The 16,717-nt window shown below is 36.6% G+C and overlaps 1 protein-coding gene across 8 annotated transcripts in view; it reads right to left on the bottom strand.

Moving 5' to 3' along the window:
* The window catches only part of SLC2A9 (solute carrier family 2 member 9), a 104,931-nt gene that overhangs the window by 13,234 nt on the left and 74,980 nt on the right, over window positions 1–16,717 (bottom strand). For 7 of the 8 annotated variants that reach the window (XM_085223479.1, XM_085223477.1, XM_085223480.1 and 4 more), the window contains one exon: window positions 1,177–1,304. The exons of the other annotated variant lie outside the window; for it this stretch is intronic. In XM_085223479.1, the coding sequence (XP_085079605.1) occupies window positions 1,177–1,304 (128 nt within the window). The remainder of the gene's footprint in view (window positions 1–1,176; window positions 1,305–16,717) is intronic. 8 annotated transcript variants of the gene reach the window in all.

Raw genomic sequence — 16,717 nt, 5'->3', positions numbered from 1 at the left:
AACACTCACAAAGCATTAACGTGCATGTGAAAGAAATAGAAAATACAGTTTGCCTTTATATTTGTATTTACCGAGGTTCTTTTTAAATAGGAGACCTATTGAGGGGGCTAGCAGAACAAAAAGGTTATATTACAGGGAGAATCCTGAGCTGAATAAATTCATGTTGATGCTGATGACTAAGGTGAAGTTTTCAAAAACACATCGGATTTGTCTAATTGTTTCTCTGCTGAATTTGGTAGATGTTCCAATGACCTCAGTGGGAAATTAATGACAACTCTACCTGCTTTTGAATATCACACCTGAAAAGTCTGAACCATCAAGTCCGTTGTCTGAGCTAAAAAAACTGGTGGAGAACACTCACAGATTTCACTAAGCATTAAAACAAACCTTAACACTACAGCTCAGAGTGGTGGAATTGAAGTTAATGTTAACAGTAGCAAGTTTGGAAGAATGACAGCATTTATACTCATGTTAACTTTTGAAGGTGATCCAAGTCATCAAAATGATTAAAGCCATTTTCCTTTTAAAAGAAATTTTAAATTGTGTCAAATGTAGACCAAGGGTCAGATTTTATAATTCTTTCAAGTTCTCCCATAAATTCTTTCAGACAGATAATTTCCAACAGAACTACTTAATTAAAGCAGTTTCACTCTCAAATGATAGTTAACTTATACAGGCTTAGAGTAAGATACAATTTTACAGTACCTGCAAATACTGGTGCACAGTACTGCATATAACAGTGTGTCATATAATTTTCAGTTTTAAGAAGTCACAAACAGCAGCAACACCTTCTTTGTATTTATTCACAATGAGACTCTTTATTCACCAAATAAGAATTCTCAAAGCATAGGATAAACCCAAAGATGGATGTCATTATGGCTGCAGACGACAAGGACAATGTGACTTATGGACACAGCCATCACATCAGATTGCATTGCTATAGCACTCCTGTTGGTAATTTGCCACTTAGGGTTGTTCACTGCTACACTGCTATTAATTTTTTCCACAGGACAATTTTTCTTGAAACATTCGGATGAGATATAAGTAGCACAATTAAAATGCATCATAAGCATAGTAGGAATTTCATTCAGTTCAATGAAAAGACATTTGCTATTACCAGAAAATTACTAACAGTGTAACAACTGTAGCGCATCAAGGATCAAGCATGTCGAGTACCTGAATGAAAGGGAAGAGCAGTCCAACTGCAAAGTTGGAGAGCCAGTTGACTGTCCCAGCTACCATGAATGCGGCCGGCCTCTGAGACTGCTGGAAAAACTCTCCTGTGAGGACAAACGGGATTCCACCTGGAACAGGGTCCAAGAAGGTTCTGGTTTTAGTAACGTCCTCTGCCAACAGCTTCTTTAATAACAGAGGCAAACACACTCTGTGTTGCACATTTCAGCAGCAAGCATTTCTGAGCAGATAATATGATTTATCAAAACCATGTTTTAAAGGAATGTGACATTTTGATGTTTAATGCCACTGCATCTTAGTGACAAGAAACAGAGAATTCACACAACTTCCAGAGTGCCACGTGATGAGCTGGTTATTAAAATAAGAATCACCATTTCTACTAACATGCTTGAAATTCTGAAATTTGAGAAATATTCCAAAATACTTTTAGGCATTAAAAACTAGAAAGATAGCTCTGAAGAGATTAAATAGTATTTTTTGATAGTTACTGCCCACTTAATTTCAGTAATAAAAAAGCAAAACATTTGCTATTCTGTAGGCACATTTTTCATTGATGTTTATTTAACACGTTCCTTTACTAGTTGGCACTTCTGGCAAGGTCTATTCCTCCCATCACCCAAGGACTCTGACCTCCATAATACCAAGCTCTGCTGAATAGTACATTTGTCACTCGCGTTTCCTTCCACTTAGACAGTGGGCTATTTTGCACAGCACTGACATGTTGTTGGGCCGACAATAACCCTTGGGGAATGGCTGTCTAGTCCCGATTTTTCTTTGGCTTCTTTCATTTTTAGTAGCATATTTCTGTAGAAATATCTCTGTTTTCACAGAATAAAACATGAATTGTAATTGCTGATTGGATACTTATTACAGTTAATTAGACACATTTGCTTGCAGGATTATTTTGTAGCAGTTTAGAAAAAAGTTAATCTCATGACATTAGTCATGTTTTCAGTAATCTGTTGCTACCAATTCCTAATGCAAGAACTTCATGTCTGCCTTTGTTATTATGCCTCATTTTCTGCATTACCACTTAGCTTATTAGATAAGATCATAGAATCCTTAGAGTTGGAAGGGACCTCTAAAGGCCATGTAGTTCAACTCCCCTGCAATGAACAGGGACACCACAGCCAAATCAGGTCACCCAGGGCGTTATCCAATCTCCCCTTGAAAGTCTCCAGGGACAGGACATCAACCACATCTCTCTGGGCAAGCTGCTCCAGTGTTTCACCACCCTCACTGTAAAATACCTTTTCCTTATACCTAACCTAAATCTCCCTCTTAGAGTTTGAAACCATTTCCATTTCCCCCTTGTTCTGTGACCACAGACCCTGCTAAAGAATCTGTTCCCTAAGATCCATTAGTCATCCCTTATGTAATTCCTTTTGCTGTTCTAGACACTTTAACAAGTTAATATAAACAATTAAAATCAGGTTAATTTCAGAAAAATCAGGTTGATCAGGACATATTTTCTCTCAAAAACCCCTACGACAATCCTTTTTCCAAAATACACATAAATTAAAGTGAAAACATTGTAGAAGACTTTGTACACGCACTGGGTCTTCCTCTTACATGTTTTTGTTTCATCTGTGTGTTTATATTTTGTTTTACTCTTTGAATGCAGACTGCATATTCCCTTCCCAAAGGACAGCTGTGAACATATGTAAGTGCTGTATGGTGATGCATTGTCATGCAGCCCCTTGTGTTCAGAGCCACTGCACTTAAACACGTACACTAGAAACTGTTCTACCAAGTATGAGATAGTGACTTGTAAATATAGAACAGGATATGCAGTTGACACATTGTCAGATATTCCTCCATTTCAGATCTTTCAGAGACCACGATCATGCGCATAAAAGGAAGGCAAAGTAATGCAGAAAAAGGCTAAATTAGTAGTAGGCAGCACTCCATTATCAACTAGTATGACTTTTTGTGAGAATATATTTACGACTGTAGCAAACTCAACTTTCCCAAAGACTGTCAGTATAAATTACACATAAAAAAAATACAGAGCAAATAAATAATTATTCCTATTTTATAATAGGAAACAGAAATACTAAGTGTTTGGGTCATCCATGCCCCAGTTTAAAGTCTTTCCACAAGTCACAAGTAGTATCCAAATTCTTCGACCAAAAGAGTGACCACTGCCAATAGTACTTTGTGTAGAACAAACAGCCAAACGGGCATAACTCACTGAAATTCAGGTAATGACGATCTATCAGTCCTCTGTGGTTTACAGTGCCTATTTTGTCATGTACTTGGGATTGGGGTTCAAATCCCATACTATGGCAGGCAAAATAACAATCACATCTGTCCTGCCAGTATCTGTTTTAGGTCTCAAATGTCACGAGGCAGTGGTTTGCAGAGCACCTGCCTCTCGTGGAGAAGAACTGAATGACTGGATACATAGAAACCATGGAAGTTATTTATTTATGATCATTTATTCTGTCATGCCTTTGCTGTAGGACAGTCTTGAGAAGTGTTACCGTTCTTGTCAGTATAATAAAAATGATGTTCTAGATCCATTTGAGAAAATACACATTGTACAAGAGAGGAAAAAAGCCAAAGGCAAAAATGAAAAAAAAAAAGTTCAGGACAGAAACATATCAGAAAGAATAAATGTTGTGGAAATGAAAATGCATAAGCATTGTTAGTAAAAAAAGGTTCCTTGAAATTCAGATAGTAGTATCTAGATACATATTAATCATCACTGCAGATTATTATAAGTCCTACTTATCACAAAAGCTCTTCAATCTAATTTGAAAATTAATCAATTATACTCATGATGGTAAAATTAGCATATTGAAAAGTCTAATAAAAAATAATTTAGCAGTTCCTTGGAGCTCTCAAATGTCTACAGCATAGAAAGAGGAAAGGTGCACAACCCACAGGCAGAGCAAATCCTCAGACTTTCTCATGACATAGACAAGAATTTCCACAGCTCACAAAGCAGAGAAAGCCAGTTTATATAGAAGGATGACTTAAGAGAAATATATGAAACAATCAAGGAGCCTGAAAAGTAATTGGTGAATTAACTGAAAAACAGGACAGACCTAAAGACAAATGAAAAAGTCAATGAAAGTGTATCATAGCTGTATATTGCTACATGCCAGGAAGAGCAGAAACTTGACCTTACTGGGACCTAGAGTAGGGGATATGAAAGCCTACCAAGAACCATTTCACTCCTTAATGAAGTGAAACGAGTAGATAAATTAGGATAAGCTGAAGGAAAAATGTAAATCCTTAAGATGCTAACAGTGAAGGCACCTGAAACCAGCTAAATTCATAACCCCAGGCATCCACCCATCACCAGCCATTTCAAGGTGCAGAGCTACTTAAAGATCTCTTTTCTCCTTAACTTGGTCTCTTTGAGAAGAGTGCATGACTTGGAAGAAAGCTGCAATATGCTTTGAACTGGTCAAGCCATTTTGTAGAATATGTCACTACTGTCTCTGATGCAGGTTTGATCCTCATTTTCTATCTTTACAGAATCTCAGGATTTTCCACACAGTTTTTGAGTGGTTGAGTCATCACAACAATATGGCATCTTACCAACCGCTCCTTACAGTTAGTTTCAGTGTAAGATACCCAATGAATTAATTGGTTCATGCTGGCTGCTGCTCAATGTTGCTTGGAAACCAGAGCCAAATGCAGTCTAACCAATCCAGTGTCTTTTTGAAACAGTCTTTAAAAATTTTGTCATGAGTTTTGCAGCCTCATAAGCTTGAATTTGGGTAAAATGGTTTCACCATAAAGCTAACTAATATTCTTCCTCATGGGTGAGGAATCTGGAAATAGTGTTTACATTAGGAGAATTTCCAAGCATTTTTCAGTGGAACAGCTTTATTTTAGCACTGATCAAAAAATGAAAACATATATTATGATTTCCTGTAAGAATGTTCTGAACATTAACTTAGAGAGGTAATGCATTGACCACGATACTTATAGCAATTCATTTCTAATACATTCCTGTTTTCAGCATTACAGTGAACATAATGGAAGCTCTTGACATATTACAGTGCCACTAAAGATTGTTCCACCTATTAACATGGTACTTCTATTGGAAATTGCACATTGCTACTGCAGGCCTTGTATACCAATGATCTGCTTAATGAAACTAGATTAAGCCTGTATGACAGAATTTGATGTGCACCAAAACATTTATATCTGTGTATTTTATTCATTTTCTTCCATAATTAGTGCAGTTACACATAGATTCAATGCCACTTGATGGCAAACATCTAGAGTCTCAAACCAATGGACTTTTATGTATGAAATTGGAATGATAGAACAGAAATAATATTCTTGCTGTACAAGTTATTTAGATTTGCATGAATATCAATACGTTTTCCTTTCAAAATATTAAATGCACATATTGACTGTTTGTTCAGTAAGCAGTTACAAAAAAATACTGATTAGCAAAAGTTACTTGTTTCAGCACAAACATCTAAATGCAGAAAGCATGAAAATTGAAGGAAATACGGAGATCCTAATTTTGTTTCTATCCAGTACCTAACTGGTAGTTGGTCCTAGTTATATACATGATTTATGAAATAAGACTGTTGAGAGAATAACTGCCTAGTACAGGTCAGAGAGATTTATTAGATTGGTAAACTGCTTCTAGAGGCAATGGAAACGGCATCCTACAAGGCAGGGAAGAGAAAGGAATTCCAAGTTCCCTGCTCATCTCTTAGCTCAGGCTCAAGACACAGCTCCATGTGTTCAGCCCCAGCTGGCAGCTCCACAAAAACTGTGGGGTTTCCAGCTCCACAGCTCGAGAGACAGCTGAATGCCTTCCCAAAAGGAGGGCTTGGAAATCCTGGAAAGCCTGATTAGGGCAAAACCTGCCAGATCTTCCAGCCCTGCACTATGAGAGGAGGAGTCTTCAAGATGAGATGTTTTTGCAGAGCAGGCAAGCACTTTGCAACAATATTCTGTTTTGCTAAAAGATGTCTGTGTAGCTCTAGATCAGATCAAGCCAAACAGCTTTTGATCACAAGGCAAGGACTGATATAACCTAATAGGGCTGGAAACCAGAATAATAGCTCAATGACAGGCTTCAGCGTGTGCAGTTCAACTGAGAGAAGACAATTCTGGAGGACAGCTGTGGGGGAGAGGCAATGGAAGTGAGATGAAACTCCTAGAGGAAAGCTGCTGGCAAAGAAACCCAATATTCTTCAGAGAGACAGCAAAAGGATGTTAGCCTGTACGCAAGCCTTAGCTGCCAAAAAAACCAAAAACCCAAACAAACAGATGCACCTGAAAAATACACTATAGGAGATCTGCTGGTGAGGCACCCAGCACAACCAGCAAGTGCTTTCTGTCTCTGTGAGCCTATAGATAGTATATATTGGTTCTCACAGAGATTCTGTGTAGCTGCCAGATTATTTTAAATTGCACATTCTACTTGGTGGAACAATATACCCCTCCTTCCCAAGAAAGGTGTTACATTTTCAGACAGGACAACTGTCTTGCTAGCTAACCCCGATTAGAGAACTGGGAGCAGAATGTGTGATAGGGGTGGGCTGAGTCACAGCTTCATGCTACAGTCTCTCTTAAATGTCCCCAGCTCTCCACAGGAGAACTATTGATCTACTACAGAGTTAAGGAAAACAGGCACTTGGATTGTATAAAACAGTATAGATGGTTAACAACATTAATTTGTACCATCTGAAGAGCTGGAGCTCTTCTGCTTTGGATTAAAGGCCACTTGAACAAAGGATGTTTAAAGCTTCATCAGTCTAAGACAAACCAGCAGTGCAAACCATAGCACCAAATTAGAAAACATAAAAAATACAGAATCTGGCAAAACTAATAATATAGTAACAAGTACCTCACACTTATTAACATTCTTGCTTTTAATATAATGTTGTGTGGAAAAGGCTTTTGTGTTTAATAACTAACGTTTGGTTTAGCATCTATAAATTTGCTATTCCAACAGCCTGTAGAAAAATCAGTCCTGGAGGCATTTGGATCTTTGCTGGTGCAAGGTAAACCACATCACATTATATCAATTAAAGTAACAAAGCAACCAAGTATGACACGGGAACATATTGATATACTCTGCTACAACATCATTGGTTAAAAGAAAATCTCAGATCTCAATTATTGACACTAACATGTATGACATACAGCAGTAAGGCCATTGACAAACCGAAACAACATAATATTCCTTCTATGTTCAGTTTGGTAATTATTTTTAAAGTAGATGTTCCATGTAATTTTTCAGTGCAAACGACCTAAGTATTCCCTTATCTGAACTATCTGATAATTTCTTCTTCAGTGAAGTTCTCCTCCTCTTGAATAACAATTAATGCACTACTGAATCATTTTTATCTGAAAAATTGTTTAATGAAGGCAAAAAGCATACTACATAATTGAAGAGACCTAGTAAGTTCAATCTTTTTAAGACAGTTTCCTTTACTTGAGTTATATCTTCTTTTAAATGCAGCTCTGCTCTTGGAAGCCCAAGTACTAATTTTTCATAGCTTTTCCTTTTCCCTATTTCCCAAATACTCTGAACTCAGTCAGTTTTAACAGTATGATCTTTTTAATGAAACCTAGACCTGAAAACCAAGAGCAGAATGCAGTTTTTTACACTGTTCTCTACCTCATTTAAGCCTAATGCTCACCTCTGAGTCTGCTTGCACTTCCAGCACAAAATGTCCACTATCTGTTATTAGTTCATTCATAAATGTTCCAGTTATATGCAAGTCATCACAGCTTGTTTCCATTATCCTTAGCTATTTCTACCTGGTGTGCCTTACCACTGCATTCAACTTCATAAGTCCAAATACCACTCCTATTGTCATCTTCCTCATCAGTCAGTCAATTTTATCACCCTTTTTAGCACAGTCCACCCAATCCAGCTTTGTCACAGCATCAAAACTTAACTTCTGCATTTTGCTTTTCGCAGATTTGCTCATGATTGATTATCTATTCCATTTTACACTCATCCCTTACCTACATTGTTTCTAACAATTGTTTAGTCCTAATTTCCTAAATGAAGTCTCCAGTCTGCAAAGATGAACTGTATTTGAAACTGATGCACAGCAACACATCTTGAAAAATCTCCCTCCAACTTATACAAGTATCTGGTGAAAATTAAAGCAAAGTAATCTATAAATAATGCAACCCAGAACTATGCAAATCCAGGCAGACACAAAAAAACAGTGCTTTGTCATATAGTCATTTACCAAAATGATTCAACTAGACAATTTCTCTACTATTCTAGTTTATTAGATTCAGGTCTTCCCAATCTGAAGATATCTGAATATGCTCAATATGAGCCATTTTTCACTGCATATTATTGCACCGTGGTAAGAACAATCAGTCATGAAGACCTATCTGCCTGTACTGGCCCAGTGCACCTCATTCTCAACACTGAGTAGAGGATCTTTACGAATTTTTTCCTGCTCCTTTTGTAGGTTTATATTTTAGTATTATCTAAAGATACCTCTTTCATATCAAATATTTGTTGTTACTTTGGTCTTGGGTACTTTTAACAAATTGATGTTCCTGTTCTACTGGAAAAGCTTTAGAGACTGAATGAAATGTAGTGAGTGGTAATACACATGAAAACAGGCTAGATGATCATATAGTCTTCTTGATCTTAATTTCTATTAAGCAGTAGTTGATGGGGTTTTTTTGTTTGCTTATTTCTTGTTTTTGTAGAGCCAATTTTTTCTTTTTTATTGTAGTAGAACCGGCAGTCCAGACATGAGCCATTCTGCCAACTGATGCACAAATCCAAATACATAATTTTTTTGGTGTTTTGCTAACACTTTCACTTTGTTCAGGGTCATTTTTGCACATTCATGATGGTTTTCTTGTGTTATTTTTTCATGATGTGAAAGCCTAGAACTAAGTGCAGTATTTATCATGGAACACTTGGAAAATGAAGATCAACATTACATTTCTACTGCAGTACTAGCAATACTTCTTTTTTCTTCACCATAATAATTCTCCGTAACTACTAAAAAAATACAATTCAAAAATACACTCAACTTTTAGCTGCCTGTAAATAGTCTTTTAAACATCTGTTGTATTTTCAGACACATTTATCATATCAGAATCTTAATTATAGCCTGACTTCCTATTCTTCTGTTTGAACATGAAGAAATAAAATTCTTTATTAAGCTATGACTAAAAGTCTTTATGATATTATTCATTCTATAATTATGCTCACTATCATTAAAATGATAATCAGATCCTGATTAAAATTACTTCTGTTACTATAAATTTATTTTTTTTAAATGATCTTTAGAAAAGGAGTTTTTACTTTAATAAATGTAGAGAACTGTCATGTTTTCATTCAATGTAGGGACAGTAGTACCAAGGAAATGCCTGAAATAAAGACTCATAGGTGTGGTCAGTTCTAGATACAGGACAAAAAAGAAAAAAGCCCTATCAAGTTGAGGTTTTTGGCTTCTGTAATAATCTACTGGAGAAAAAAAAAAAGAGAGACATCAGGCATGATTTATCTGCGATGAATTCAAGATAATGGCCTATTAGCACAAAATGCTGGTTGTTGTGAACCTGTGCAAGCTAAAACAAACTCAAAAACTCAGGATGGCATGTCAGGCTTTTCTCATGAAATGTTTTAACAAACAGAGTATTCATACACAATTATGCCATTGTAAAGCTGTCTTCCTCCTGAAGGATCCCAAGAGTTAGAAAGCTGTGCATAATCAGAGAAGTTGGGGCAGAAGAGTCTCTCCTTGTTCCTCCTGTTTAAGATGAGTAACAGACTGTTTTCACTGTTTATGTTTTCTGGGAAATGTTGAAGTCTTTAGGATGTGGTGTCTCAAACATCACCAATTAAATAATTCAGCTGTTGCTACAGCTGCTACTGTTTCTGACTAGAAAGTTTGTGAAGAGTAGTAGACATGCAGTTACTGTGCCCAATAGCAAATAGCAATATCTGTTTTCAACAGATATTTTCAACTTTCACACAGAAAGTCAAATGAATAGAGCCTACAGATGGCTTTTCAAGTGTCAACTCGAAGAATGACAATAACAGTTTTGCTGCACTGAGAGATTTAAAGCTGTCTGATGAAGTAGAAAGAAGAGCATCTTAAAAACTGAAAAGATCTGGACAAAACTTAAATGGTCAAACAAAACCTTTACTTTTTTTTCAGCTAGTGCCTCACATTGCTAACCCAAGCCTAATAGTCCTAGAACATTTCAAACTCCACTTTTGAAATTACGCAGCAGTTGACTACAGCTTTATGATCCTAATGTTAGCGGTAATACACCTTAAAAAGGTGAACAGAGCTACACAGGCAATGTCAACTGCTGTACCATTTGGATTGCTGGATGAAAGCAAATAAATGCAAAAAAATGTCAAGATAGTTCCAGGTGTGATAAAACAACTGAGGTATAAATAACATGTCTTTAAGACGTGATAAATGTTCACACACCTCTTTGTACTGCTGAAGCCTTATCAATAGTATCTTTGTACTGCTGAAGCCTTATCAATAATATCTATACTTTTTGTATCCAGGGTAAATAATAACCTTCTTATGCTTAACAAGTTGAGTTTAAGCCCTACAAAGCAAATCAGTGTCTGGATCCTAAAGATGTGGATCCAGATTCAGCCTTGTCCCCAAGAAAACTCCCAACCTCTGTTGGATGCATTCTGGGGAAAGAAGGGACCTGTTCTCATGTTTCCCTTGAAGCATCTACAGCTGGTATTACAAGGCAACAATGCACATAAAGCTGTGGTCTAACACTGTGTAGCAGTTTATGTGTTCATATGAGCCCCAACCTTTAGTTGTATACATACGTTAGAGTATGATTTATTTTTTTCAACAGAATGGAAGAACATCAGCAGAACTAAAAGTTTCCTTTCCTTAGACATGAATTCCCCTTACAGGGGAAGCAAGGGGATGAATAATGCAGTACATTTAGTGCTAGCTTTGACAAATACTTAGCAGACAGTTTGGTGACTGGACAGGAAACACCTCCCAGTTGTCAAAGCCAGGATAGCTGTTTTCAGCAAACTGAATGTTCCCCACAAAAGTGGAGTTTCCGATGCAGGACAGATAGCATCTGGAGATTCCAAAGGAAAAACTGCTTGCTTTTTCAAATACACACTATCAAGCTATGTTTAATATAATCTTTGATCATTCATTTGACCTTCTGAACTATTTTTTTCCCCTGAAAGATTCCACTGCTGTAACCTTCAGTATTTTGGTCTGGCTATTAAGACCCACTGTCTGATCCCTCTAGCAACTTCTCATTCTTTCTCAAAACTAGTGAACATTTGCATTTAAATGTTGGCCATGGAGCTTAGCAGAAAGTAGATGAAATGAACTAAGTACTTTCCTTTTGTGTGCATTGCACCTGCTCAGGAGGAAAATGAAATATTTTTATTGTCTTGCATTTACTAGTACTAACAGCAGTTCTATATCTGCCGTTCTGCATATTTATTTTCACTTTTGTAAATATAAATATTTTATACTAACTCACAGAAGAAAAAGGCTTTTTGATTAAATACCTATACAGCTTGTAAATCATGAATTTTAAAGCCTTCAGTATTTTTTACTAGGCTTTTCATTTCAACTCCCCACTAATCTGAATCATGTACATAAATTACTTACGCAATATTTGAATAAATCAGTTTTTTTTCATGAAGCCCTAGAGCACATGGATGCATTTTTTCAGCAGTAAACTTCTTAAGATTTGGAGTTGTGAGCCATCAGCATGTAATTAGCTATCATTCAGGCAAGCCTGCTAGTTCAGGTAAAAGGAGTGCTCTCAAGTGTCAAAGTGTTCTTTTTTTGAAGGCTTCAATTAAAATAATTTTTAAATCTATTGTTAAAGGGAGGAAGTTAATAAATTTGCCTGCTGCTAAGAACTCTATGCATCATCTTCAGCAATTCCAACAGATAGTTACCTTAAGAATACTAGAGGATCATTTTACTTCAGAAATTCCACTAATTGTAAAGATTTAAATTACTTATGTAATAGAACTGTTAAAAAGTACATGCTTACTTTACACTGATCTCTATAGAAAAAAGTTTTCAAGCAAAACAAATATCCCAAATATGTGTTGAAAGACACTGTCTTTAATATAATCAAGGGACACGTAATTTTACCCTCCCCAAAATTCAGTGGTGATGCAACCATGTTGAAAGCAATTCTGTTATATTTTTTCCTTAACAGCTCAAAAACTCTGTTTGTTGAAAGCAATCAAAAGGCAAGTTATTATGTGAATCCCTTCAAATTCTGATTCTTTTATCTCCTTGATTTAGTAGCAGTAGTTGAAAATTCTCCTTCCTCAAGTGTAGGCAGTAGCTTTTTCCATCGCTAAATGGAAAGGGATTGGTAAATCAGATCTCCTGTTGCTGTGTTTCGCAGCCCACATAAATTAAAGAAATGGCACTCTGCATTAATATGGCGGGCTCTGATTGCTGGCAGCTTGGTGACTGAAATGGCACCCATAGGGCAACTTGTGTTGGATGGATGGCTGTCTGCTGCAATGGAGAGGAACGACAGGGCAGGGGACAGGGCTAGAGATCCCTCAGAAAATCTTCAACTGAGACAATTTAAGGTACATATTACGCTATACTTATATATCTCTGGGTCAGAGATGAGTTATCCCTGAATGCAATTGCAGCTCATGTTTGGAATATTTAGCTTCTCTTAGGGAAGCATTTAAAATCTACTGTTGTGTCCCCAAAGGCCTTATAACTGTTAACAAACCAAAACTTATTAAATAACCAGGGAAACTAAAGGTTGTTTCAGTGCATCTGATGCAGGAACTATTCAACTTTATCAAAGGATGCTTACCTGCTGGAATGACTGCAAAGGCTTATAGTTACAGAATAAAAGATCCTTTGGGAATTAACATAAACTTTCAAATCTACCATTTTTTAATTAGATATACAACAACACTGATTTATTTGCTTCTTTTTAACACAATGTATTTTTCTAGTAAAAAAGAATGCTTTTCCACTTTGAGCAAACTCCAAACATTCTCCTGAACTGTACTGAAAGAGTGGCTCTGTGGGATGCCACAAGCACTAGAAAGTCTTACATCCCATTCTAAGTAGAGAAGCTAGAGAAATCACACAGAGCTTCAGTAAATGCCTATTTCAGGTGATAATAATGACACTGCAATTTATTTCAGTACTTTTATGTCTACATGCGTGCTATCACACCTTTCTTTGTGTTTCACATCTGAGATTTTTTTTCTTCTCTGCTGACATTTCAGACTGAACAAACCTCATGGCTTTCACAGTGACCCTTCTATCACAACTGCTCTGCTGTCATTACAGCTGTATGCTGGCATTCAGAATAAGAGCACAGACTGTTTTAAACTTTAAATACCAAAATGTCTTTGATATGCCTCAGGGCATAGCATTTATTTCCTCCAAGTTTCTTTTGTTTACTCTATAATGTCAGTTTAACATATGCTGAATATACCATTACCATGTTCCCCCTCTATCCATATTCAGCTGTGTTAGGAAAGACTGCTCGCATTCAATAAACCATGACAAGTATATCTTATAAAACTCAGTTATAAGACAAAACCCTCAAAACAGAGAAAAAAATTAAGTGAAATATTTTACTGAAATGGCCTGGTTTGCTAATGTTTCTTATCCATGCCTGAAAATACTATCAGTATTAAAAGCAACAATTGGAAGATCTCACAACCATAATTTTTTTTTTAATTCCATCAAAGAGTGACTTTTATTTCCATTTTCTGTGATAAGTTTGTGCCTGGAAACATACTGCTGATATGATTTTGCCATCCTTATTCATACTGAATAGGAACTAGCTTTGAAAATAGGAATAGATGGAAATTGACACTGATTCACTTCTGATCCTATTCATGCTAAATTCAACCTACGCAAATACAACCAAGCTCAGGATTTCTTCTCAAGGGGAGTGTTATCACCCGCAGGAATACCTAAACAATAAACACTTCTGAGGTGTTCCAGAATATAAGACAATAAAGTCAGATGTACTATTGTTGTAAGTTAAATTTAAATCATGGGCTACATGCTACATATAATGACAGCTAGAAATTCCTCTCTAAGAACATGTTCGTCTTTTCAGGCATTTGAGCTTTTTGACAAATGGAAGCACAGATTGTACAAAATCTTTAGATCTAGCATCTCACTTGGGGACAAAGGGAGAACACAGGACTTGGACATAAGGGAGCACAGAATTAGTCTGAATCTGGGTCAAATCCCATCCTTAGCTCTTTAGGCAGTATTTCATACAGTCCTTTCATAAATTTATAAGAGTTGTTTGCTTAGTTTCTCCTTTCATTTTTTCCACTGAGAAGCTAATACAGAACTAAACTCCAGTGATTAGGAGCTGACTTCCAATTTTGACTCTGAATTCATTCCAGGCTACCTAGCACTTAGACTTGGGATTTGTAGTTATTTTCTGCAGTGACATTTGCTGTCAACTTGCTCTCTTTTCTGTGTTATTCTCCCTTTTGAACATGTATTTAGAAACAGAAAACATACTCTAAATCTTCTCTTTTGTTAGGCATTAAGAAGATACTCTGCATCTTTTCTCGTAAAACTCTACTTCACCTTCGCAACAGCCCTTCTTTGCAGCCTTCCTATGTAAACTGCTGAATGAGCACCGCTGTATTCTAACAGTCTGCTCTAAGCCTTCATCACAACAACGATGATGTCACATTTGACAATACAGTGAGTATTTTTCACATTGCAATGTGGAGAGATTATATGTAGCGATATGATGCATTAGGTCTCTAGGAAAAGACATAAAAGAACATGCATAAAGGTGTTAATATAATACTGTCTTTCAAATGACTTACATATAAAATAGGATCAGTTACAGAGAAGCTTTCCATGTGACACTTAGAGATATCATTCTCATGGACATTTTCAGATATCCTTAAATCTGCTCCTTAGTTTCTAAGTCTCTTTTTCACTCTAACTGCCTACACTTCTGCATCATCTGTTACAAGAAATGAAGATGATGAAGTGAGACTTCAACCATATCAGTATACTTGAAGGGCTACCAAACCAAGCACAAAGATAGCTTGAGCATTGGATATAAAAAAAGACTATTCAGATATAGGAACCTTCCCCTAATGTTTGTGGCAATAAAAGCTGATTTTTTTCTTTTCAGAGCACTCCAAGGAAATCTTGAGGAATGTCCCAAGGAAGAAAAGATGTCACTGCCCACAGGTGACTAACTTCCCCATGAGCTGAATGTCAAAGGAAGAACAACACAAACAGCTTTTGTTGCTCTTACTGCAACAAAACTATCTTGGGTTATTTATACTTGTATGGGGCTGCTGAATCACGGCCTGAACCTTTGATTGATCACCTGAGGCGAGCAATGAGTCAGCCACGGGAGCACAGGTGAAGGCAAATCACCTGTGCTGCAGGAAGGGGTGGAGCCTGGCTCCACCTCTCCTAGACCCATTTAAGAGCTGACTGCCAGTGGGGAAGGATCTCTCTGGAGATCTGCTCCATTGGAGTTCATCTTGCAAGCCCAGGACAGGGTGAGTGACTTTCTCTTGTTAATCCAATATAAATTATATTAGCCAAGCTCCTAGATATATATATATATATGTATGTATGTATGTGTGTGTATGTGTGTGTGTATATATATATATAATCCATTGATTATACAATACCTATTACCAAAGATTAAAATAAATCCAGTGCTTCAGTTTACTATGTCTCCAGTATCACTGAATTTGCAAAGTTTTGATATGAAAGAGCCAATACTTCTTCCGTTTCCAAAAGAATAACGGAAAGTTTGCATCAAAGCTAGCAATATTTTTAAACAATCCACCTCCCGCTCTTCTCTCTAGTTTTTAAAGGTGGGTCTTAAGACCAACATCTCAGTGCAGCATTGCTTCCTCCGTTTCTCAAAAATGGAAAGTAGGATGCCACACTTAAAATAATATTCTAAAAATAAAATAAAAAAATTAATAAATCTCTTCATACAAAGATGCATGGAAAGTTCTTATAGTTTGTTATGCTTTTTTCTATTGGGAAAGTTGCCTGGAAGTCCACACCAGTGTTGCTGTAACCCTCAACTAATCTGTTGGTTTTCTTTTCCACCACATCCCACCATCTGGGGTGAATCTCTTGACACATAGCACAAGAGTCATTCTCTGTTTCAGAGAATGAGTATTTAAGCATTTTATACAAGCTGAAACAGCATCAAAAACAAGCAGTGAAAGATCCTTATCCCAGCATACCTGACAACCTCCCTGACAGGTGGTGCTATATTTCTGCAGGAAACTGTCTCTGAATTGGATGTATCCTGGGACATTCAATTTGTTGTTGTTTTTTTGGGGGGTTTGTTTTGTAGGATTTCTTGTCTTTTTTTTCTAATTACTTGACTAGCAGGTAAAAGGGCTCAATTTTTAGCATTGCATAAAATTACCTCAAATTCCCCCTGCATGCACAACCATATAAATATTTTTCAATTCACCCAACAAAATAAAAAATCATTTTCTTGCACAACAACTGTTGCAAAGGCACAGTGGGTGGATTGGGAATTCACCAAAACA

Source organism: Meleagris gallopavo, chromosome 4, assembly GCF_905368555.1.
Source record: "Meleagris gallopavo chromosome 4, MGAL_WU_HG_1.1, whole genome shotgun sequence".
NCBI lineage: Eukaryota > Metazoa > Chordata > Aves > Galliformes > Phasianidae > Meleagris > Meleagris gallopavo.
The sequence above is the reverse complement of the archived record's forward strand: the minus strand, read 5'-3'. Positions and strand labels throughout refer to the sequence as shown.